The 27,042-nt window shown below is 37.3% G+C and overlaps 1 protein-coding gene across 1 annotated transcript in view; it reads right to left on the bottom strand.

Moving 5' to 3' along the window:
• LOC306862924 (follistatin-related protein 4-like) overlaps positions 1 to 27,042 on the bottom strand; it is a 181,537-nt gene that overhangs the window by 28,258 nt on the left and 126,237 nt on the right. The window contains exon 7 of the mRNA XM_079406030.1: positions 1,754 to 1,920. Within this exon, the coding sequence (XP_079262156.1) occupies positions 1,754 to 1,920 (167 nt within the window). The remainder of the gene's footprint in view (positions 1 to 1,753; positions 1,921 to 27,042) is intronic.

Genomic DNA, 27,042 nt, shown 5'->3' with positions numbered 1-27,042 from the left:
TATATGTACACATATATGCGTACATATATGTACACATATATGCGTACATATATGTACCTATATAGGTACATATATGCATGTGTATATATATATATATATATATATGTGTGCATATATGCACCTATATGTTTACCTATATATTAGTAAAATTATTAAAATCCATAGCTGCTAGACAACATAAATAAAAGGCCAAAATGTCGAAATTTACATTTACATGTACATGTACATATAGGGCTTATATGTGGATATAAAGAAGCAATACAGGAGACCTATATGGCCTTTATATGCACATATATGCACCTCAATTTTGCCTATATGTGGCATATATGTGCATATATACTGCATATAGGTTTCATATATGCGCATATATCCTCATATAGGTTCTTTCCATGTGGGTTAGGCCACGACTTCCCCATTACTTTTAAAAGAAACTTTCCCCAGCACTGCTCATCATGCACCATCCCACTGAAATCAACGCTTCACTGCATGAACTGCTATATTGGCAAGTGCGACAAAAATAGACAAATACTGAATGCATCCAAATTACTACACAGCTATAAACTGCACCATATGCCTCATTTTTAAAGATCAGTCAACAGTGAGAAATCATGTAGAATAAACTCATCTTTTCTCCTGGGAATGTATAAATGATCCATCTGAGGAATCAGAGACAATCAATGCAAAAGACCTGTTCCTCACAATCAAAACACAATTACACATGCTGATGCTTTGGTTTTCTGGCGTAAGACACAATCGTGTATTTATTTAGTTTCCCTGTTTGTCTGGACCGCATCGGTTTTCAGATTCTCTCTGCGGCTGCTTATGGAGCTAAACGGTGGAGCATCATTCACATTATTGCTCGTTCTCGTTGACCCGCAAGTCGTTGTTGACTGGGTCAGTGTTGCAACATTCAACAAACACTTCATTAACATGCAATTAGAGTATCGTAATGAGCGAGCGCGTAAACACAACCCCATGCTGTCAGGAACGCAGGTGAGCTAAACACAAGCGTGACACACCTCATTAAACACTACCCATTCCCACCCTGAGCATGTCTGCTTCTCAAAATCTACACATGATTTGCAGTCCTTTGAAATCAGCAAGGCTCCTGGCCCAACTCCTGAGACCACGATCATTATGTTATTTCCAATTCCAGCACGATATGAAGTGCAGAAACACAAATATGTTTAGTAATTGGAAATGGAAAACGTGCCTCAGAATACCGAGCATGTGTCCTGATAATGAACATTAACATTTGTAATTTGTGTTGGCAGGAGCGTCTATTCTCGAACATACTGATTAATTGGTGAAAATCAATGCAACTGGACCCCGACCGAGCTTTGTGTTCTGGAAGATTATCAGATATTCAGCAGCTGCCCAATTAACAGAAGGATGCAAGCATTTCACATCAGAAAAGAAGCTCTGCAGGGTTCCTCAGCTTGAGAAGGTGGTCTGAGCACAACATTCCCTTATAATCCAGAATACTGTGAAAGCCTCACGTCACACAGGATGCCTATGACCAAGTTATGCTGTTGCAATAAGCATATATAGGGGTCTGAATTTAAGAATTATGTATTTGAATTGCATATCAAATTTCGGTCAGTATTTCACGCAGGGAGACCAGGGTTCATTTTCTAGCAGTGATTATCCATGTCGACTTCAAAACCATGTTTAATTACATACAATGCTATTGGGACATCTTTATTCTCAGACATAATGGTCATGTTCAACAGTGTGATATCGAAGTACTCACATTTATATCCTCTAGATCCAGAAAGTTGAGGATGATGCCGTTTCTCTTCCAGATGATGGGTGGTCTCAGGGTGCCCTGAATGGCGCAGGACAGCACAGCGCTCAGGCCGACGGTCACTGTTGTGACGCTCAAACACTTGTCATCGGCCAGACTGAGCTGAACGACCTCTGCAAGACAAAACAACATTATTGCAATTTAATTAGCCCATGCATTTACATGTATTACTTGAGAAATGATTTGTAATTTATTATTCATTTTGAATGAATTCTTTAATGACTCTGGAGTAATGAGGAGACATGAATAAAGATTTGTTCATTTTGTTAAATGAGATTTAAAGATCTTCCCATTACTAGGCACTATCAAAACATAGATCTGTTTGTTTGCAACACTAGATGCATTTACATGGAGCTTTGTATTCTGGTTACAATCGGTTGAAAAATCCAAGCCGAATGAAAATGGATTCATTCATTTGAAAAGTAGTCGTGGCCTAATGGTTAGAGAGTCGGACTCGTAATCGAAAGGTTGCGAGTTCGAGCCCCCGGCCGGCAGGAATTGTAGGTGGGGGGAGGGAATGTCCAGCGCTCTCTCCACCCTCAATACCACGACTGAGGTGCCCTTGAGCAAGGCACCGAACCCCCAATTGCTCCCCGGGCGCTGCAGCATGGCTGCCCACTGCTCCGGGTGTGTGTTCACGGTGTGTGTGTGTGGATTTGTTCACTACTCACTGCTGTGTGTGTGCACTTGGATGGGTTAAACGCAGAGCACCAATTTCGAGTATGGGTCACCATACTTGACAATACGTCACGACTTTACTTTACTTTTTAAAATGCTTTACGTACACACCTCCATCGGAATAAAAATGCCCAAACCAATTGAAATTTCAATCACAATCTGAATCGTCTCAATAGTTGAGATTCTAAGGCTACATAATAATTGTTAATCTGTTAATCATGATTATTTTAATAAAACAAAAACATGATTATTAATATATATATATGCAAAAAGAGTTAAGCATATATTAACAAATATATGCTTAACTCTTTCCCCATTCGCAGATTTTATTTTGTTGTGTGAATATCTGAACATGCAATATGTCAAAAGCAGAACACAGCCTCTGCATTTAAACCCATTCTATTTTATTCTAGCTTCATTCATTCTTTTTTTTTTTTTTGAACACTTGAATGTGTTCATAATTCAGAACAATGAACAAAATATTGATGGAGTAGACAGAGTTCACTTCCTGGCTTGACATTTCATTTTGTAACATTAGACAGTTTGTATATGCTGTTAATGTTTGATGGTCGCATTATTTTACATATGCATCTGCTTGCATACGCAGTCGCTTGTTTGTGCTTCTTCTTCGCCTGTGTTTTGACCTGGGGATTCTGTACTCTTTCAGAAGATGTGTAATAGTGCCCCCTACCGTACAACAATGAAAACACTGAAAGAAAAAAATTCTGTCAATGGTGGGGAAAGAGTTATCAAATCGAAAGCAGCAGAAATCAAGATCACGATTAAAATGTGATTTATTGTGTCACCCTATTTTCCATCATTGCTTGTGCTATTTTCCTGTTTATTACTCTAAAGCTGCTTTGACACACTCTGTATTGTATAGAGCACTATAGAAATAAAAGTAAGATGACTTGTCTTGATGAGCCATTTGATCATTTGATGAACGGTCCATCTGAAGCGTGCAAACAAGAACGGCCCAGACATCGCAAATGTCTCCGACTGACCTCGGGTCAATAACAGTCTGGCTTTCAGATCAGTCATTCCACAGCTAGCTTGCAAATAATTGTGTTGGTGTGCTGACGGCAGTCTAAGCAGATCACGCTGATGCTCGATGGCTTAAACAAACGACTTGAACGCTCGTGTCCATTAGCATTCTGCTGCAGTGGACGCTTCCTGGCGCAAAAATTATGTTTGCATGATTTCCTGACAGTTCCAGGTGGGTTTAATTCTTTAAAATGAAAAGAGGTCATTTAGGTGATGTTGAGAGAGGATTGCGGTGCTGAACACGTTGATTTGTCCTGGTTAGAGGGAAAATGAGTGTACCTGCCTGTCAAATTGCAGCCATCAGAACTGAAAATGCAGCAGGTGCAAGAGGAGGAACGGCCCATATACCGCTACAGCCAATGCAGGACTATTCACTAACAATGACTTGTGATCCACACACCTGTGAAAGCTGAGGGTGAGCCGACTGCACAGCACATCTGTTAGAATGCTCTTGTCCATCATTTCATCATGCTGTAGTGAATTTCTGCTGCTGAGATCGCTAGAAAATGTCTTTAAACAATGTTTTTGACATTGAATTCAGTTGACGTGCTGTTTCTAATTCTGCCATTTGTGAAAAATATGTAATAATCCTTATTTAACATCTGGGTCACTAATAAATAAGAAGTTTGTGTGTGTTTAAAAGTTCTGCAACATTTTAATGAATTCATGCCACAGAGTTCAGGACTGACAGCCACGTTCCATGACTCCAAAAATGCAGGCATTTTTAATTCTTTTAGTATAACTGTACAAACGCACCCTTCAGCTCATGCTACATGTGTGTTTTTGCTGTGAAATCTTTACTGATTTTTACAAAGTAAACATAAGAATAACTTTGATATTGTTAGTAATATTTATTACTGAAAAAGCTTAGCTTTACTTGATCATCCAGACATAAGTTTTTAGAAAAATCAGTGAGTCTCAAATATGATCATTAGACTTTTGAGGAATGTTTATTTGTTCATCTCTGTATTGCATTGCATTATATGTTTTGATTATTTAAATATCATCTTACTAAGACATATTATTGAAGATAGAGAGTGATGACTGATATTTCTATCATTTTATGTAAGCATCTTCTATACTGCTATAAAGATCTCACTGATTTACATAACAGGCATTGGCATTTCATCTTATTTTCTCACCACATAAACAGCAGCATCTGCACCATATTGCAATTTTTTTCCCCTCCGTTTGGGTCTCTGAATGAAATTGAGCTGTTTTTTTTTCCTCCGCAAGTATAAGCATTATATTCCTATCCTATATATCACACTATATGAGCCATAAAAGCCTGATGTATCTAATATGATACATATTAGACAATAAAGCAGACTTGACAATAAAGCATACTTGACAATAAAGCAGACTTGACTTGACTTGATATGCAAAAGCAAACCTTTTTACCAACTTTAAAAAATATTTGTTAGTACAAATGTTCTTTGATATAAACAAAAACAAATTTACATTTCAAATTCTGTCAGGCTTTACAATGTTAAATCTTGAAAAGCTTTCACCCTTGTCCAGTGGTGTCAAGAGAGAGTCAAGACAGAGAGAACAGTTAAAAAACGACACCATAACAAAATGCAGCACCTCATTATTACATCCCCAGGTGATGATATTTTGTGAAATATAGCTTACAAAAGTAGTGTGTACGTAGCATTAGAATAGTACATCAGAGGAGGAAGTTTTATAAAAGCGAAGGCAACTTCTCCTCACAGGAGTCTAAAAGTGAATGCATCAACGCACCGCCTCAGCCCTCAAACCCTAAACAGCTTCACATTTTACAGCAAATATAAAACCGAGCATCTCCCTTTCAGGATTCAAAAGATGCCTTCTCGTTGTGCTTCTCATTTTTAGCCTCCAGCAATAAAAACACTTTCCTTTTTCCTGGCACCATGTTGATTTTCCCCAGCAGAAGAGGTCTGGTTTGAGATTGTTTACCACCCAGACACACACACACACACACACGCGATAGTCTCTGAGGCAGGGATGCAGACAGACGGATGACATATCCATTGCCCATGGCAGCCCTCCTGCTGGATAGGGTTGACATGACATTATCTCTGTAATGACTCTTTGTGTTCCCCTCTCGCCCAAAAATAGCCCCTCCTCGCAAGTAATTGACTTGCACGGGATTTGCAAACTATTGATCCATCAAAGCTAGGTGTTATTGCCGGCACCAGCCAAAGGCGAGAGTGCTCATTTCCCACCTAAATGAAAGCTTCCTGCAGGGTTTTTTAGACAAATGCTAAGCACAGTCAAAGTGCCTCCTCAATCAGAGAGGAAAGGTGCATCAACAGCCACAGCGTCTTTATATATGACACTATAACAGATGAACTTTGAACAGCTCTCCACAGTGGCACAACGGCTCAGTTTCTGAGCAGCTGATAAGACTGATGTGGCATTTATAGCTCTGTTTAAGACACAATGACTATGGTCGGGAATCCAGAACCGCTTTCTATGCTTTACACTATAAACCCAAATAAGCTAATCAATTACCTCAAATGGTTTGAATTATAACTAGTGCTGTCAATCGATTAAAAAAAAAAAACTAAATAATCACACATTTTTCTGAAATTAATCGCGATTAATCCCACCTATAGCATTACATTTTTTAAATATACTTTTATATTTATAAGAATATTTATAAATATACTTTTATATATAATTTCACAGTCAATCTTCAAATTAATGTACAAACAACATAAAGACAGTATATATTTTTTATTAGTTTAATGGCATTTTTTAAGGCCAGTATCACTGATACCAATACTGATTTCCCAATATTTAACAATTGAATATAGCCATTCAACATTACAATATAATTGAGAGCTATCAATTTTAAAATTTATTAGACTTTATATTTACCTGTGCCCTTCAGCAAAAATATACAGAAAATTATCAAACACTAAATTCTAAATGAATCCTAAAAGCTATAAAAGTAATTTTTTCCTCTTTTTTTTCCATTGTGCTTTGATTAATAGACATCACAGCAGTTGGTTATTAGGTTATTTTGGCTGCTATTTCTTTAAGAGCTGCCATTGCTGAACATAACGTGGATCTCACACGCATCATATTTTCTCTCAACTCCTTTTACCTTTTCTAACCCACTTCAGGTCTTAAAGTCTCTACTAATGAACTAACGAGTTGAATCGGGTGTGTTAGATGAGGGAGAGAGTGCTGGGCTGCTCCAGGACAGTTTTGAAAACCATTTCAGAGACATGTTCTTAAATGTGCATGTGAAATATATTACATGCATGCAGAGTTTTAAGGCAGCTTTAATCAGCCTTTTTGGTAACTTCATGACTTAACTGACCATGACAGCATGCTCGTAGTTTATTTCACACTTTGATATGAAAGGATACAGGCTACAGCGCACTGGTGCCTTTGTGCGTGCAATTGAAGATCACGCGCCGCGAGCACAAGACTGTTTTCGTGCTCGTTTGACTAGCGCCTGGCGCTGAAGTGAAGTGGAGTGCACGTCTGAAACGTCTTCCGTTTGATGTAGTCATAAAGACGTTCTGCTGCTGAATAAATACACTTCTTGCCAAGAGAAAAAGTGACAGAAGCAGCAGTTGTGAGTGCGGTGGCCAATCCTAGGCCCCGCCCCTGCGTTAATCTTCAAAAAATCCCGGACAAGCGTTAATGTCAAGCCCTGACTTATGTTTTGTAAATCAAATTATGACCCTGAAAAAACTCACTTGAGGAAGACATGCAACTTAGAACAGCTAAGAACAACTGATTTAAACTCTCCATGTGATTCATGACTGAAATGAGTGGAGGAAGAGCACTGAGTTTTGCATGCACAGATCCGAAGCACCTTTAGTGAGTGTGTTCGGTTATTACCCGTCTTACGCTGACTGAGTGTTTATACCAGTTCTCATGTGACACACAGTAGCTGTCAGATCTCTCATACTCATGGCATGTGGATTTGTTAAAGGTGTCTCAGTGTGCTTTGTGCCTAAAATAAGATTAAACAGCCACACTCCCATAAAGCACAAAACCTGCTGGCTGCAAACACTCTTAAGAGTGTAAACAGCGTAACTGCAGGCTGCTAACACATGCACAACAAAACAAACTTCTTTCACATCAAACTGCTCTTATTTCTATATATAGCTAGATGAGTAGATCAAAACTTAACAACTACCTTACTAACTGTTAATAAGCAGCAAATTAGGAATGCATTGAGGGAAAAGTCGTAGTTAATAGTGAATGTGTTCCCTATTCTAAAGTGAAAATATATAGGTTCAACCTTCATATACCTCATACCTTACAGTTTTGTCAACTGCTTACACACATTTTCAAAACTTTGGCTCTTATTTTCAAAACTTTACACACAAATCCAAGAATTACACACACAAAATGCAAAATGAAGCACTCAGATATACACACACACACACACACACACAGAGATAGATATGCATGTATATATATATTGTGACGAGTCGGCTGCCTTCCCCCTTATTATCATCACCACCCCGTCCCATACTCGCCGCCCTTCACCAGGCTCCCGACGGGAGTGGGTGTGCGAGAGAGGAGGGGCGCTGAAACAGCCAGGGCTGGCGGCGTGTGATGAGGCGCACCTGATGTGAATGGAGCCTCATCACCGCCGCTGTTTAAATGCCGAGCACGCCTATCCTCGGGAGACCGGTCTCTTCCCCGTGTATGCACGCTGGTGTCCTCGTGGGTCCAGGAAGGGAGCGTCGAGGGATTCCCCGCACCTCCAGAGACGTGAGCTGCCGGAGTGCTCAGTCCGGAGGAAAGCCAGCACCCGTTAGACGGCTGACGGGCCAGGATGCTGGGCCGTCGAGTCCCCCGGAGGAGCCGCGGCCAGCAGATGGATTACGCCGCTCAGAAGAAGCTGCCGCCACTCGTGCCCCGGCCCCCGAGAGGGGAGCGCGTGCGGCCACCGGACTCCGCCCCTTGCCTGGACCCTTCCCTCCTGAACACTGCCCTCCTTCACAAGCCCCGCAGCACGACGAGGACACCAGATCCCCCTGTTTGTTTTGGACACCTTAACCCCTCTTTTGGACACTTTATTTTGCCATTTTGTTTAATAAAAACCTCTCCGAGGCCTGACGCCACACCCACTGTGTCTGTCGTTTGCTCCTCCCGCCACAATATATATACATATATATATATATATATGCCTTACTTAACAAGACATATAAAACATATAAAGATATGTTTAGGGAAAATTGGAAACACAGGAGATCTGAGTGGTAGACTTGCCAAAATGATCATCAAAAAGAGACCCTCGTGAGGATGTGGTTTTTGTCTCGGCTGAAGAAAGTCTCTGAGATGGTGGGAGGAGAACATCACACTTTTGAATAGATCGGTTTTCATAATGCATGGGTGTGCACGAGCCCACAGGGTCGGGATGGCTCTGCCGCGCTCTGCATTTAAGGAATGTTGACATTTGTTCTACCATCCTGCCCTGAAGGGCCAACCTCAATTATGGAGCCAATTAATTTCCATCCCACGAAATGAAAATGACTTGACATCAGCAAATGTGTTCTCAGAGGATGCATAATATATATATATACACACACACACACACACACACACATACATACATACATACTTAAGCTGGATGCCTCCAAATGCTTTACTACTTCTCATTCTTATTTGCCAATCTTCTGTCTTCTCAGTAATATAAAGTGCTCTCATATACAAGTGCAGCAGGTGAAGACTGATAAGGACACTATGGGTCTCCTCATCCTGCTACAACATTCAGTTTCAGTATTTCTTGGCTCAGAGAAACAAAAAACAGACTGAAGAATGATGGGATGGCACAACAGGGATCCTACGGTCATTGAAAACCTGGAAATATCACATATTTTTAAACTGTTGTTGTCCTGGAAAAGTCATGGAAATAGATTCTGTTATGATGGGATTTAAAAGGGTTTCTCTTATGTCCGAGATTTGTAGGGCTACAATTGCACTGAAGAGTAGGACCTGTGTTTATGTCGAGGATGGACCAAAAACAATGACATGATGCTGCAAGTTGCTTTATTTTAAAGGCAGTAACTGTGTAGTTGTCAATGCAGTGATGTCTATTTGCTAGTTACATTAATTCATTTATTACAAGCTAATGGTTAATTGCAAGAGATGTGAGTCAAATTGTTGTTTTTAGGTTAATAATTTCCTTTAATCCAGTTAAGTTTCAAATGCACAACCTATTTTAGTAGTGTTTGCAGTTTAATAATTCTACATAACAAATAAATGCATAACACTCCCCAGCAAATGCTGCCCGACACTCTTTTGTCTGTCTTTGTATAACAACTTGCAATTTTGAATAAAACGTTGACTTTAATCTACTTTAAATCTTTAAGTGGACTGAACCAATTTCAACTTGTAAAACTGAGTTACGAATGCACAAGTTTTCTGGTAACCTAGAAATAAACGATAAACAAGCCTCTACAAAGTGGTAGTAAACTTTGTCAAAACATGAATCAATTTGTTTGCTAAATTTGAGGCAATTCAGAAAACTTGACTTATTACATTTTACAGTGCATGCACTATATATAGATAGATAGATAGATAGATAGATAGATAGATAGATAGATAGATAGATAGATAGATAGCCTAACTCTGATTAACCTAACTTAGCTGATTGGTTCTCTCCTGTATCGATAGCAAATGAGCTCGCTGCTCAACATTTAAATGCTTGCTGTAGCAGTTTGCAGCGTGCTTCAGAAACCCTTCACCTTCCCCAGTTCCACCTGTATAGATCTGCTATGAGGTGATTCATGAATGCTGTATGGGGGTTATTTCATGTATGTTACAGTATATTTCTTACATGCTCACAGCAGCATGTTGTGGATGTATTGGCAGTAGTAAGTCTGAGTACTTGCTCTGCCGCAGCAGCGTAGCAGATCTATTCTGCCAAGACGAAATACATTAACACTGTCATGTATATTACCATGCCATTCCCTCCGAGAGTTTTCATGACAGAAATATTGCAGATAGTCACGTAATCTAGGTTACTCATTTTAGGTAATGCATTCTGACTACTTTTTAGATTACTTTTAGATCACTTTTTATCTAACTTGTTTTAAAATCACTCTATAAAAAAAAATTCTGCTATATAGTACTAAAAGTGGTTCTTGGCTCGTAATCATAGGGGAACCACTTTTGGTGCTATATAGCACCATATCTTTAAAGGTGCTATACAGCACCTTTGTCAAATGGTGCTATGTAGAACCATAAGAGGTACCATATTACCATTGCATTTCTTCAACAAAAATGGTGCGAAACAGCACCAACAGTGGTTCTTTGGCTCGTAAAGAACCTTTAAAGGGGCATAACAGGTTCTTTGTAGCGGTGCTATATGGTATATATTTATACCTGCATGTCATTGAGACCTGTAAACTGTGAACTGTAAATATGCTAATGTGAAAAAGAAGAAATAAGGAGAATCAAATTATGAATGATTTGCTGCCACAGTGTGAATATGTAATCAAGCAATCCATAAAAAATGTAACTATAATCTGATTATGAGTATTATGAAATGTAATGTACTCTAAATACCAGTACTTGATTTTTGGAATCTGATTACGTAATCCAGATTACATGTAATCAGTTACTACCCTGCTCTGTGTAGGGTATACCTGAACCACACACGCGCACGCACACACACACATAAATTATTTTTATGTAAAGCTAAATTTTCACAGCCACAATGATGTTGGTTCTTGAATCATTTTTAGAATCTGTTCTGTTTTTTAACAAATCAGTCTAATTGACCCTTCACAAAAACCCACCCTTCTTAGTTACGGTTGCTATGTCAGACAAGTCATGCCACCCTTACACTACACATATATTCTCACACAGTGAAAAATGCATCGTCGAGCAAAGAGAAAACTGACAACACATTGACGGACAAGACAGAGCAGGTTACTTCTGGCATGAAACAAGGTCTCAGCTTTCAAATTGTGTCAGTCTTAAGAAATTCAAACAAATACTGTTTTGTGTCTCTTTAATGTGTCGTGACAAGTCACTGTAGTGCCTCAGTTCAAGCGGCACATGAACTGATCGTCTTTTCATATTAACTAAGCACAAAATAAACATGAATGAACATCAGAACTTAATTTGATTCAACCGCGGAGAGATGTCAATACACACAATTTGTTCAAGTTTAAGTCTACCGAAGTGAATCTACTCTCCTGTCTGATTTGTTTGTCGGACAAAAAGGCAGATTCAGCATTATGATTGGTCAGTCAAGCTCTTTGCGAAGGATCAATTGGGTGACATCAATCCTGTGTATTCATAAACTCACGTCACACTAAAATGGTAAGACTAAAATACTCCAAAACAGTCTCTTCTTCACTCCAATTCACGTTTTCCGTAGTCATTTGGCATTTCCTCTCAAACGCTGATAACCTGTGGTTAAGCGTGGTGTGAAAAGCCTTAAATGGGTCTAAAATATTCATTAGCAAATCGATCTAATTATTAAAAATCATTACTGGAAAGTTTGTGAAAACTCAATTGTCAAAAAGCGTGTAACTAGGGAAGAACCAGTTCCCGGCTGAATCAAGATTGATTACCTGCTGATGTTCTACTGATCTTCTACCACACACAAACAAAACACTGAACAACACACTGATGACTTTACACAAGAAAAACCCAACCGAAACATGCATCAACACAAACCAACGGTTTCATACCCTTCAAGCTGTTTATCGACAATTTAAAACCACATAAACTTCAAAAGCTGTCATCCAATGCATTAAGGCGCTCTAGAACAAACGCTTCTTTGAGATGAGAGAATGCTGCTTAGCACTGCATGTCACCTGCTCCCTGTAGACCGCAGCGGGATGTGAAGGGCGCGCACTGTGATTAATTACCTGCCTGACGGCTGTTTACTCAGCCAGGACAGGTTTGGAACACTTACCAAATTTTAACCTGTAAATGGAAAGAAAATGTCTGTGCTCAGACTAATGGCATGTTCTCACATCATTTTTAAACAGCTAGTCTATAAAATACAATCAAATCATAAGATAAAGAATAAGAATATACTACAATCTACAATAAACTACAGAAGAAACTACAATCTGACTATCAAACAAAAACATGGAAAAAACAAAAAAAAACATGGAAAAAACAGACCAAATCTTAAACTTAAAGTCCAAAACCAGACACAGAACAGGGAATATGTGATGACATTTCCAACATAGGCTTATTGGAAATACATGCCTCTACTTAAATTTCTGCAAAAGTCACAAAACGTACCTATACACACGAATCGCTGCAGTTTCCAGTTGAAATGAACACTAGAGGCAGTAAAACTCCCCCAACTTTTATTCCTTTTCACACAAAGTATGATTTGCAGGTCCACAGTTTCGATTAATAAAGCCTAATTTTCACATAATTACTTGAGGAACATTATGTTATGAATTCAAAACTATTTTAACATGCTGCGAGATTTGAAAACTGATGCATTTGAAGGTTAGCGTCACATATCCAACTTCATATGCATGAGTTTTCTAATTCAGTAGGTTTGCTCGGTAGCTCATGCGATACGGCGTTGCACTTGTTTGATGAAGAGCTTCGGTACGAACCCTGTTAAACTACGGTTCAACTAAACAGCTCAAATCTGCATAAGGAAGATAAAATAGCACGGCTGCATCAACAAATGCAGTTTTATATAAATTTTGCATTTGTTTACACTATCTGTTAGTTTTAGGGTTGGGTTTGGTGTAGGGTATATTTCCAACACAATACAGCATTTACTTTTAACGACACTCGGATATATTGAATTATGAACCACCGCAATACGTACCTGAATCAATGTAATAAAAGCACATCAATACGTGCCTATATCAACGTAACAAAAATTTGCCAGGGTCACGTATTGAACCAGTGTTTTAGCACCACTCACTGGACGTTTCACTTTGAAACTGTCACGAAACGAGCAGTAAGGAACGTAATAACGGTGCTGCAGAAATGTATTTAGAGGCACGTATTTCGAATGAGCCTGGGTTGGATATTTCTCAACATCATCACCTAAAATGACTGCTAATTAAATGTGAAAAATGTTAAACTCACATCAGACTCTTTGACTATTTTTTCATTTCTAAATGCACATCATTGATACTTTCTGATAATTGTGTACTAGTTGAGTATTGCTTACACTTTCTCTGAACAAAACTGACCGATATTTAACTCCATGTCCATTGTGAAAAGCACTATACAAATAAATTTGGCTTGACTTGAACTGCAGCTCATACTTCCATAGTTTCCAATAACAGGCCAAATACAGTCTCCATATTCCATTATCTTTTCAAACAACTGAAAACACTCCTGGCAAATTACCATTGATTATTGTATTGTCAACAATCTTGGTCTGACACTAAGCAGAAATGATGTTTACTGGCACAAACTGCTTAAACGGACCAGTGCTGAATGACCAAGATCTTATTTGTTTATTTCCTACTGTAATAAACTGCTGTGGGTGTAATAAAGAATTTCATTACCAACAAAACAAAAATGTTCAGTGCTCAAATATAAGCAAGCCTACAGTATAGTTTATAATGAAGTGCTCGCTTATCTCACTGTGTGCTGAATTCTCAATTTATTGTAGTACTTGTTTGCCCTGCATCCTGTTTAATTTGCCGTTTTCATTTTTAATTTATGCACCACTTAAAAAAAGAAGAAGAAGACATTAAAAAGGAACAATATTGACAATTCAACTCTTTACTTTTTTGAGTACTGGCTTTTCACTCAAGAAATTAAGTCAAAATGTTACCTGATCTGAAGAAAGTATAAGTGGTGCCACAATGCTAGGAGCACCAGGCCAATGATATATATTATAGCACAAAATAATAAAGTATAGAACAGAAATTCATTTATAGAGCTGGGCAATATGACTAAAGATGTAATCACAATATGTTTTTCCGTATCATTCAATATATGACAATATTCATTTAGCATGAATGGGGAAGGTAATGGGGCTTTGCTCATGTATTTTAGATATTGAGAATGAATGTAAACTTGTTAGTTCAAAATTAAACTCCACAGAGTAAGGTTCCTTCAATTTAGGGCCCTATAAAACAATTTTATTTTATTTTTCTGAATTTTGTATTTTATGATTTAATACAACATCTCATCTAAAATGGTGTCTAATGATTCAGTCTTTTAAAATTCAATCAAATTAATATATAACAATTTACAACAAAACATTGCATTTTTATTTTTTATCAGTTAAGATGCTGCACAACAGAGCTATACAAATGTTGTGATATCCCTTTAAAAAAATAATTATACTTTGAGACGTATATTTTAGTATACAACAGTAATATAATTCTGTCATAATTTCTTTTAAGTTAAATTGCTTTGGCAGTTTTTAAATTTTTTATTTGGTGGTTTGTCTTTGAAGATCTGTAAGTTTTGATGTTTTTCTCAAATGAAGCAGACAGAGGATCACACACATTAGCAGCAGCGCGTCAGGGAACAGCAGCTATCATGTCGTGTCAGACTCGGGCGACAGGTGTCATCGCTCATGACAGCACAACAGCGGTCAGGTGACTCGTACAGATGGTCAGAGCTTCCAGTCGTGTTTATGAACATACTAATGTGATTGCTCAGGGATATTTTCTGACCTACAGTATTTAGACGAAGCAGATCGATCTGGTGAAACAGACACATTCGATCAGAAATTTTCGTTCAACAGCAACCCTCCACATTCTCCTGCACTCCGACAGAAAATCAACGACATGTTGTCCACGGTAAATCAGTCTTTGGAAAATGCAATATCGAGAAAAAAGGTCAATCTAACCTTGCTTTAGGAGTTTCCTCTTCTCTGATCAAATATAAGGCCTCCAAACCATTTTGTTGCAATATGACGGCAAAAATCCCGTCTCCCCCCCCCAGCTTAGTGCTGGACTCAGATGAAATGACAAAGCTGGATACACTGAAATGGAGGAGATTGCTTTTTGTTGCTGCTAGAGCAAACACGCTGCATTAATCGATAAAGGCTCAGATTTGCTGCATAAAGTGTAAATGAAGAGGACTAGCAGACAATTAGCAGACATTACAACATTGAATGCTCATTTCAATATATAGAGTAAGGTCCCAGAGTCTGATGATAAGAGTACTACATTTAAGGTTCATATATAGTATGATATAGAGATAAAATGAATTCAGAGGTCCAAACTGAGCAAAACTATTAAATTTGGCACAGATGCTGATATTTACATATGGTCAAAATTAATTTTAACAATAATATGTCTAAGATATATACAGTATGATAATGATATTGATGAATATGATATTGAATGCTCAATTGATGATCAAAACATATCATTCAATGCAATGCAATGATGACTGAGAGATGAACACATAAATGTTCCTCAAAAGCTAAAATGATCATATTTGAGACTCACAGATTTTTCTAAAAAAAATAAATAAAATAAAAATAAAAGTCTGGAAAATCAAGTAAAGTGAAGCTGATGCGCTGTGGATCATATCAGATCATGCAGACCAGTGCTGATGTCACGGATGTAGAAAAGAGATGCACCAAATACTGAGAAAAATATAAAATTCATGTTCATGTTTTACTCCATTTGTTATGCTGATTCAAGTTTTAGCATTTGTAATGAGTGAAATTCTGCTCGGAACTAAAAAAGAACAGACTTTAGGAAGCACGATCACATTATATTACTGGAAGTTGTTTCTTTCTACGTACTTATTTGTATTGGACATCGTAGAAGACAATGTTTGCACCTTACAATATAATGTTTGCACCTTGCAATATAAATATATGTTCATTTGTTGCATGTAATGGTGAATTGGAGCATGCATTTGAGAGAAGAACTAACCACTGCTGAAAAAGGCCCTTTTAGGCATTTAAGCACATGCATTAAAAGATATTACATGTTTTATTTAGTAAGTCTAAATCAGTGATGAAAAATGCTTTTTCCCCATTTAATTTTCTATAGACATATAGAGTTTTTAACCTTTAGAAATGTAAGAAATGTTAGGGGCCATTCACACAGATCATGTTTTTCCCTTCCAATGTGCTATTTTTCCATAGTTTTTTTTTTTAAATATAAACATACGCTAGATGTTTTATTTGATGTTTTTCGATGCATAGATGCATTATGTGTGAATTGCCAATTAAACTGCATGCGTGTTTAGAATATGTGAAGCTTTAAATTCAGACCATTAGGGCCATGATTCGAACAGGCCCACCAAGTTTCATTCCAATCGGACTGTTAACCTATCTAATAGCTGCCGAAAATTGATTGGCTGATGGCGGCCATGTTTTTCAAGATATGCGAATGTCCCCATAGACAGTGATGGCATCTTGGACAAAGAAACTGCCTGCCAATTTTCAAGTCATTTGGACCAATGGTTGCCAAAAGCCATTTCAATGTTATTCCTGTTATAGCACCAACAAGAGGCCAGTCGCCGCATTTTTATTCGCATGACCACAGATTGAGTCCCTGTACACACGTGCACAAAGTTTGTTGAAGCTTGCAGTGTCCCAAGACACTGCAGTGCAATTATGAGGTAAGATGAACGATGATGAAATCTGAAGCTAACTGATTTTATATTGAGAAAATATGATTTGAGTCAAAACACAGTCAAAACAAATGTGGACCTGGACTCTAGAGATTTATGAGCAGTTGAGTGGAGGAAGGTAATATGACGGCAATGAAAGTGATGTTGACGTCTCAGTGCACTCATGTCAAACGCAATCAGAAGTGCTGACAAGCTATTATAGACTCGTTGGCAGTTTGTATTTAGATTCACGGCTATAATGGGATAATGAGCGGCCTGGGGTTTTTACCTAATTATATGTCAGCAGGATACATTAGGTGATACTTGCTAACCTCAAGACATATGAAGATCTTTCACACAAACATATCACAGACATATCATTCTTGCCAGGCGTGCTTCCACAGACTTTACTGACTGACATCACATCACCAAAATAATAATAATAAGTTAAATATATATATAATAACAAATAAAAGGTATTTTAATATACTGTAACTGTATAAACGTCCACCTTCAGCTTGTGTTTCACATGTCTTTTTGCTGTGAAATCTTTACTGATTTTTATAAGGTAAGCGTAGGAATAACTTTGATACAGATGAACACTTACTGGACTGAAGCAGCTTCAAACAAACGTTTCTTTGTTCATCTCTCAATCATCATTGTATTGCAGTACATTGCATGTTTTTTTTTTTTTCATCAAGCTAAGCATTTAAATATAATCAAGATGTATTATTGGGATATATAGAGTTATAACTGATATTTATATCATTTTATGTAAGTATCTGCTATACTGTTATAAAGATCTCACTGACTGACATTACACGCATCAGAATTTCATCTTAATTTTTGGCAGTATAAATATCAGCATCTGCACCAAATTGCGGGTTAGGGCAAATGAAACTGAGGTGTGTTTCTCCTCTGTATTCTCATTATATCATACGATACGAGCCACACAACCTGATGTTTCAATTATAATAATCAACAAAAATCAAACAAAACGTAACTTTTTTTCCCCTTATTTTTTTCTGACCATTATTTTATGTGTCAGGCTTTAAAGGGTTAAACAATGAATCTGTCCAGCATATAGGATTTCCTCTATTCCCAAATCAGACATGATTGACTCTGACTGCCCCAACAGTACTCAACTATTTAGGCTCGATTAGGGTTGCAAAATTGCAGGAATTTTTTAAAGTTGGAAAGTTTCCATGGGAGTTAAAGGGTATATATATGGGAATTAATATGAATAAACTGTAAATTTGAAAAGTAGCAGGTTAGCATATAACAGGGAACTTAAATGTAGTTGGAAGAAAACTACAACCAGATTTAATATAAATTCAGATGCACACTACAGCAAGATAACTGAAGCCACACTACTGCATTTAAGACCAAGGACTACATAAATTCTAGTAATTGTTGATGATATTACTAGGGTAAATATACTTGATCTATGGTATTAAAGTTTAAATAGAAAACTCTCAAGCAAAATGTGTTCATACAGTAGCTAGCTTTGTGTTGCGCAGTGCTGTGTTGTTATACACAGAACCGTTTGGTCAAGCTTTATCGTGAATAAAACACAACTGTTGACCAATCAGAACCAAGGACTAGAACTAACCATTTAATAATTGTCATTACGTTTTAATGGTATATAGAGTTGAGCATCATCAACATAGCAATGATACGACAAAACAAACCTCCTGAACATTGATCCAATAGGTAACATGTACATTGAGAACAATAACGGTGCCAAAATCGAGCCCTGAGGGACACCACATGTAAAACGAGCTAGAAATGAGGAGTGCTTACCAAGACTAACTGAGAATCTACTGTTTGACAAATAAGACCAAAACCAGTAAGTACCTCTCGGACTGATGCAGGAGTATGTTGTGGTCAACAAAATCAAAAGCTGAACTAAGATATAAAAGCACCAAAGCCATCATATTACCGGCATCAGTCATCATTAAAATATCATTAAAAACCATCAGAAGATCAGACTTGGTGCTGTGTAGGGTTTTGAAGTCAGACTGAAAAATATCAGAAATACAATTAATACTCACATTGTTTTGCAAATGTATAAATACATTTTTTTTCCCATAAGATTTTGGATAAAAATGGAAGATTGGCAAAAGGTCTAAATTTTTAGTAGACTGTGGATAGATGCCACAGAAATTATTGGAATAGTCAGAAACAGTATTGTAAAACATTTTTACCATTCCAGAATTATTCCAATTCTGATATTTACAAAAATTCCCCAGCTTGACTTCCCTTGAAAATTTACCAGAATTTACCTTATCACAAAATATGTACGTACATTGAAAGTATGGTGAGGGAAAGTAAATGATTTGTCATTGGTAATTAGAGATTATTGTAGGTCTCTCTTGAAAGTTTGATACATTATAGCTAAAAATCTGTTTCTCTGGAGAAAATGAATGCGATTTTTCCTGCACTGCCAGTGGCCCAATTAAAGCAACACTTCAAACCCACATTGTAAGTCTGAACACTGCACCATTAATCAGCTGATAATCATTGCTCAAAACAGCTATATTATGGAATAATCAGTCGGGCAAAGTGCTTCTCGATTTTCTCTTCACGTGCAATCAAGCTGGACTGATTGCTGATTTACTTAAGCTGTTTCCATGCAATGATTCAGTGATCATTTCTGTCTAAAGACATCTTCAACCTCTGCATGTGTGACATCAGCATCACGCAGTTGCCACAGCAACATCTACGGATGTCTGATGCTTTTAGACTTACAATGACGATAAACTATGATGCACAGAAGCTGTAACCACACCATAGTAACATCACACTTAAGTTACACAGCACACTCACTATTCAGAGCAAGAGTTCTCTATAAAAATAAAGAATGAATGAAAGAAAGAAAGAAAGTTCTGCTATTATTTAGTCATCCACAAACGTTTATGATCCTTAGATATATATATTTTTTTGCTTGAAGTTTTTTAATTTATTTGATTAATTTGACAGTTAAAACAGTTATAGTGAAATATTGATTGGATTGGATTGGATTCAATTTATTGTCATTGCACATGTAGGTACAAGGCAACGAAATGCAATAAAGAAGAAGAAATACAGCATAACATGAGGAAAGAGAGGAGAAAAAAATTGTCCTCACACTACGCTCCTGAATGAGAGTGCAGTGTGAGAACAGACAAAAACCTCAGCATAGAGCACAGTCAACACAGGAACATAACTTGCATAGTAATCCTAGTTCAGACGAAACAGCCATCCGGCCAGCAGCCATTACAGCGCAAACACACAGACCCGTTATCACTGACAGGATGAAGCGACGAAGGCGTGGGATGGGGGGTAGGGAGGTGTATGAGTGTGTGTATGTGTAAGTTCGTGTGAGTTCGTATGCCTTGAAATCCGTTTCGCCAGCACTCCAAACCAGTCGACTCAGTTCGCAGGTTGTGATGCGACATAGCAATTGCCATGGAAACGACCTTGGACAGAGCACAAGCGCCCGACAATAACAAGGTGTTTGATGGGGGGAGGGAATGGAAGAAAGAGCGTCTCCCTGCAGTATTCACAGGAGAGTTGATACCAGAGCGGCCTTGCCAAGCCGTTCTGTTGTGGGAAGCCGGAAAGAGATAAGATTGTTTTGTCTTTGGGCGAACAGCTGTCTTCCAGTTTCACAGCTATTCTCATTGTCCATTCTGATCTCCTTGTCCATCAATTTTCCTTTCCAAAGCCGAGAGCTTAGCCGTGATCGAATCCATATTGCGGTTAATCACAAAATCTGCCTACAGCCTCCATCATGACGGGCAGCCTTGAGAGGTTTTGGATAGCCAGTCCCGTCTCCTTAAATTTCTGATAATTTAGGGCAACGCCTAATCCAAATAGCAATAGAAATATTGAGATATTACTGTTGATATTATTGTACATTTCAAATCAGCCATGTTGCTGAATTAAAGATATTATACTGTACCAATATTGTAATGGGGCGAACAAGACGTGAGACGTGCAGATCCAAGTGCAAGCTTTTATTTATAAACATAGTCAATAAACAGGCAGGGTCAAACAACGGCAAACAGGTATGGTATGGGCAAGACACAGAGCAATCCTAGGACTAGCGAGAGTCGACGATTGGCGAACAATATCCAACAGGGCAAGGCAGAGAGATAATCCAGGTATACGAGCAGTAGTCCAAGAGAGGTGCAAACAGAGTCCAAACGGCAAGGCAAAGGTTTAATCCAGGAAACATGGGCAAGAATCAAAACACTAGAAAAACACACAAGGCAAGACTATGACAACCAAGTGGGTTCCGTATCACAGCTAAAACTAGGAGAGTTATAAATTCAGAACAATACTGTAACTAAACAGAAAAACACAGAATGGCTCTGTAAGGCAGCTAACACTAGGGGAGTGATAAATGCAATACAAAACTCGACCGAGAGGAAGAGGAAGTCCATGGTTTATGTAGGGTGTGTGATCAGTGCAATCAGCTGTGTGTGTGTCGTCAGTGCAATGGATGATGGGAATTGTAGTCTGAGGTGGCGTGCAACAGTTAGTGTAGTGCAAGAGTCCATGTAGTGAGCGAGTGACCTCTGGTGAGTTAACTGAAGTTCATAGACCAGATTCATGACATATATAGCCTACAGTTTTCACGTTAGTAAAATACACTTACATTACTTGCATAACTGAGATAAACTCCACAAAGTGTGTAATACTATCTGTGTTATATCAAACTGAACAAGAAGAGAGGCAAATGAAAAGCTTAATAGTAATAGCATTATGAAAGGCAGTTACTATGAATGAATGTTTACATATTATAGATGAAAGACTTTTTGTGTTGTGAAAAAGATACTTTGTGATTCGGTTTTGCACTAATGCAATTGAAAGCATGCTGAAATGTTTTTAAAGTGTGCATTTTAGATGATCTGTTGTGATATTAGTCCTATGAGGCTTTGAAAATTACAATTTGCTTGTGAAAACTGTGGCAGCAAACGAAGAACTCACTATTAGTACATAACCCATTAATGTACTAACAATGTAGAGACTACAGTTTTTAAACTATAAACTAATAGTGCAAATTATTTATAAGTGCTTTGTTACTTTATACTTATTATACAGTGCTACAGATGGAAGTAATTGGAAAATTTACAACTAAGAAAAGTAGTTGTAAACAAAGAGGCCATCAGAGCCTGAACTGCAGTATCAGGAGTATTTTCTGCGTTCATGACAAGAGGCTGAACACTGAAGCCTTTCAGCAGATTACAGTGTCTTTCTGCTGCCAGTGTGTGTCTGTGTGTGAAGGTGGCAGCGCTAGGAAGAGCTGAACAGTCCATCGCCTCGAGCACTTGTTTGAAGTCAGACTCTAGCTGAGGCCTGCAGAAGGAATAAATCAATGCAGCCACGGTAATGAATTATTTCCTTCATGCAGTCCAAGTCAGCGGCTGAGATAAAAGAGGCCCACATGCTGAGCAGCTAACAGCCGGGAGCCGCTCCGCCGTCATCAGAATGCTGCAGTAGCACTTGTTCGTGTACAAATGCAAAACGTGTGAGAAACTGCACTTCCTTCCGCTAAACGCTCTTCTGCGCTGCCAAAGCTCACATGTAAAATAATAAAGATGATCGTAGGAGTCATCACAAACATGGCAGAATTTGGGAAATTACAAATCTGACCTCTACTTTGGTCCTTGCAGATACACAAACTAGGAAAATGTCAAGTTAAAAATGTGAAAACATATTTTCTTTAAAAAAAAATGAGTGTTTTCAATGCACTGCATTGGCTCCATATCAAACATCGTATAGATTTTAAAATCTTGTTAATTACTTATAAAGCCCTGCATGGCTTAGCTCCTCAGTACCTAAGCAAGCTCTTATTACATTATAGTCCTCCACGTCCGCTGCGTTCTCAAAACTCTGGCCGTTTGATAATACCTAGAATATCAAAATCAACTGCAGGCGGCAGATCCTTTTCCTATTTAGCACCCAAACTCTGGAACAATCTACCTAATACTGTTCGAGAGGCAGGCACACTCTGTCAGTTTAAATCTAGATTAAAGTCACATTTCTCTAACCTGGCTTACACATAATACACTAATACGCTTCTATTATTCAAATCCATTAAAGTATTATTAGGCTGCATTAATTAGATAAACTGGAACCGGGAACACCCCTCATAACACATGATGTACTCGTTACATCGTAAGAAGAATGGCATCTATGCTAATATTTGTCTGTTTCTTTCTTATTCTGTTTCTCAGTCCGTGTCCGGATCAGATGGTGGATGGTGGTCTGCGGCCCTGATCGTCTCCGGGGACATATCCCCATTGAAGACCTCGACTAAAAATACAATAAAACTAAAAATAATTGAAAATAATTACAAATATAATAAAATACCTAACTACATAATACTATTATTGTTAGAAATTCCAAAAATATAAAAATATAATACATTTATACATTTAAAATTTTAATTAAATAAATAATTAAAGAAATAAACTTAAATTTATTTTTAAGGTATAATACAACCAATATATTTTTCATCCATTTTTAATTCATACAGTTCAGTCGTGCAGCATTATTATTATTATTATTATTTTTTTTTTGTTGACAAAAATGCAGTGTTTTGTTGTAATTTATTTGTTATATTTTCATTAGATTACATTTTAAAATATTAATTAATTAAAGTTTTATCAAATAATTCATTTTTATGATAAATTTGTATTGTCACAAAACACATAATCCAATCAATCAATCAATCAATCAATCAATCAATCAATCAATCAATCAATCAATCAATCAATCAATCAATCAATCAATCAATCAATCAATCAATCAAATAAATGGAAAACACATAATTTAGGGGTGGGCGGGGGTATAGATTCATGGAGTCCTAAAGTAAAAGGTATTTTACTTTGTGGAGTTTAATTGTGAACAAGCAAGTTAAGTTTACATTCAACTGTTAATAAGCAATAAGCAAATAAGCAAGCCCAGCTCAGGTGAGAAAAAGTAACTTTTTCCCTTTAAAATTGTTTTACTTAGTTACTCTCATTATGTTGCTTTTGCAGTAACAGTGCATTACTTTCCATAAACAGTAAGTAACACAATTAGTTACTTTATAATGAAGTAAAGCAATACTGTATTGCACTACTTTTAAAAGTAACTTTCCCCAACAATGTTTGGGAGAGAGAACAGGTTGGAACTTTACTTGCAGTGTTTTCAGTGTGTTAGTTACTAACCCTTTAAATAGAGAATTAACTCTTGTTGTATCAATGAAAGTGTGTTAGTTAGTTATCATAACTAACACACTGATATCTTTCATATCTACCACACTGAAAACACAATGTATATAAGCGACTCATTGATCAGCGTAAACCGTGTCATTGATTATAACGGGAGTTTAGGTGAAAATGCAGAAATCAAGTCACTGATAGATTTGTGCTGCTCCAGCGATTATAAAGAGAACCATCTCTGACTGCTTTCTTACAGTAAAATAATCTCAAATGTTTATAAAATGTTACACAGAAACCCTCCTAAATTTGATCTTACGATCATCCCTCGAATATGCGTACGAGTGATTCATAAAATGAACGTACGTACAGAAAACGCACATACGCGTCTCTTTCAGATGTGAAATCTACGAATTGCAAATGATCTTGAACTTGTGCGCAACTGAATGGTTTCAGCTCTCTGCTTTGTAAACAACTCCTAATTAATGTCATTAACATGTGAAAGATCACCAGTCATCATCCATATGCTATAATTTAGAACAGCTTACATTTCCAAAACCTACTCCGACAAAAAAAAGTGCGTACGTTTGCTTAGACCCTGACGTGACGCGAAGCACTTTTCCACGTCAATGCCAGTTTTTACAAATATGAGCATTGGTGTGGATTTAAGCATACGCACCCTCTAAGATCAGATCTGAGCGTATGCACGCTTTATAAATGAGGCCCCAGATGTTTTTCACACTACTGACAGGGACAGTGTGAAGCTGATGGTTTAGTCTTGAATCCCTAATGCATAAACAGCAATAAACCACTTTGAGACAAACATATCTTCTACACCCATCACAGCTCATGATTATGAAATGCAGTTCCAGATTTTTATATTGGCAACACTTATTAACTAATTTTATATTAGCGTGCATAATAAACATGGTTGTTTATTAACATTTATAAAGCACATATTAATGCCTTATGCATGACCATATTCTAGATCCCTTAACAACTACCTTACTATTAACAAGTAGGAAAACCTTTGTGACCTTTTTATTGTTTTTCAAGGTTTGTCCTGATTTCAAGAAGGATAGAAGAACAAAAAAATCATATTTTAGACTAGTGAGTGAGGTTTGAGTTCTGAAACTTGCAATATTTTTATTGTAGAGTAACCTCTTGTATGTGTAAATATCAATAATATTTTGATTCTGCATTTCATGATCCCTTTAAACTTTGTCTTTTTGTGTTACTGTAGACGGCTTGGAAAACTGTGCACAAGTTGTTTGAACTATTTTGTTTTTGGAGCAGGAAAAGAGCTGCATATAAACCTGTTTACGCATACAGGTTTGAAGTAAATGACCACAGCACTTCATATTTGAGTCAGCTATTCTTTTTTGATAAAATTTGGATGGCGTTTCATTTTATCTACTGTAAGCATGCGAATACAGATATATCAAAGTGCATCTGATTGCTTAGTAAAGTAGCAGCACACCACTCCTCAACAAGAGATATGATTTGAGGAAACATTCATAAATGAATCGAGCCCGCTGATATCCAAGGAGACTGCAAAATGCACATTTATCAAACCTTTTGCCAGCCTTAAGGTTTGGGAGAATTCCCAGACACACATTTACACCTCCTCCTCCTTCGCACAAATGAGATCTTTACAGAGATAGCAGCGGCTCAGAACCTTTCGGATGATTCACATTGTGGCACGTGTTACAGGACGCATGGCTGATTTTATTCTGTATGACAGCTGGCTCTTCACATCGGGCTACAATGGATGCAGGACAGGACATGACAACATCGGTAATGACAGCGGTGGCTTGTGTCCATCTGTTATGAGGAGAAAAGGGCATTAAAACTTAAAGCCGTTTCAAGACGCGGTAATCAATTAAACATGCATGACTGGCATCCTTAGATACCACGGAAACAATTAGTCACAAAAGCTGATTTGGGTGAACAACAACTTCAAAGAACAAGAACTTCATGCACCTGCCAGAGCGAATACAAATGTGCTTTATTCTGCGAATATTTCCTAAAGCATCAAAAACACAAGACAAATGTGCGCCTCAAACCCAGTCTGTGTTTCATGCATCTAGAGTATAATCGCTAGCGTTATACACAAACATTAACAACTTACAGTCCCTTGTGAAAGAGAAGTCTGCTTAATTGTATTTAAAGTGCACTCGTAGCATTTTTTACAAATTGTACTGGCAAATAATAAAATATTAATGAAATTAAAGGCTTCTTAAGGGACTTCAAGAGAGAGTTTTTCATGATGTTTGACATTAAATTCAGAGTAAAATTTTTAATTTGTACACTTAGCAATGTCATGCTTCAAAGTACACTTAATTTGATGTGTTAACTATACTAAAGCATGTGTAAAGTACTTGATTATTGTAATTATAATTTTAACTCTTGTGTTACTTTATATTACATTTGGGTTCGGTTTCACATACAGGGCTTACACTAAGCCAGGATTAGGCCATAGTTCAATTAGGACATTTAAGTAATTTGTTTTAACATGGCTTAGAAAAAACATTACTGGTGTGCATCTTGAAACAAAACAAAGGCACTGATATGTTTTAAGATCAGGCAGTGCACGTTTCTTAGGCTTAAGCCTTGTCTGTGAAACCGGGGGTTAAAGTTATTATATTTAAAGTTTATTACATCATTAAAAATGTGCAGTTCTGATAGAAATTACATTAAAGTACATTTTAGTTTACCATAAATTATGAAATTACATATAAATATGTCCTTAAGTCCTACATAAGTGTGGTTAAATTGCATTTAATATCAATTTAAACTATAATACATTTGCAT

Source organism: Barbus barbus, assembly GCF_936440315.1.
Source record: "Barbus barbus genome assembly, chromosome: 43".
Taxonomy (NCBI): Eukaryota; Metazoa; Chordata; class Actinopteri; order Cypriniformes; family Cyprinidae; genus Barbus; species Barbus barbus.
This window is presented reverse-complemented; position numbering and strand designations above follow the sequence as displayed.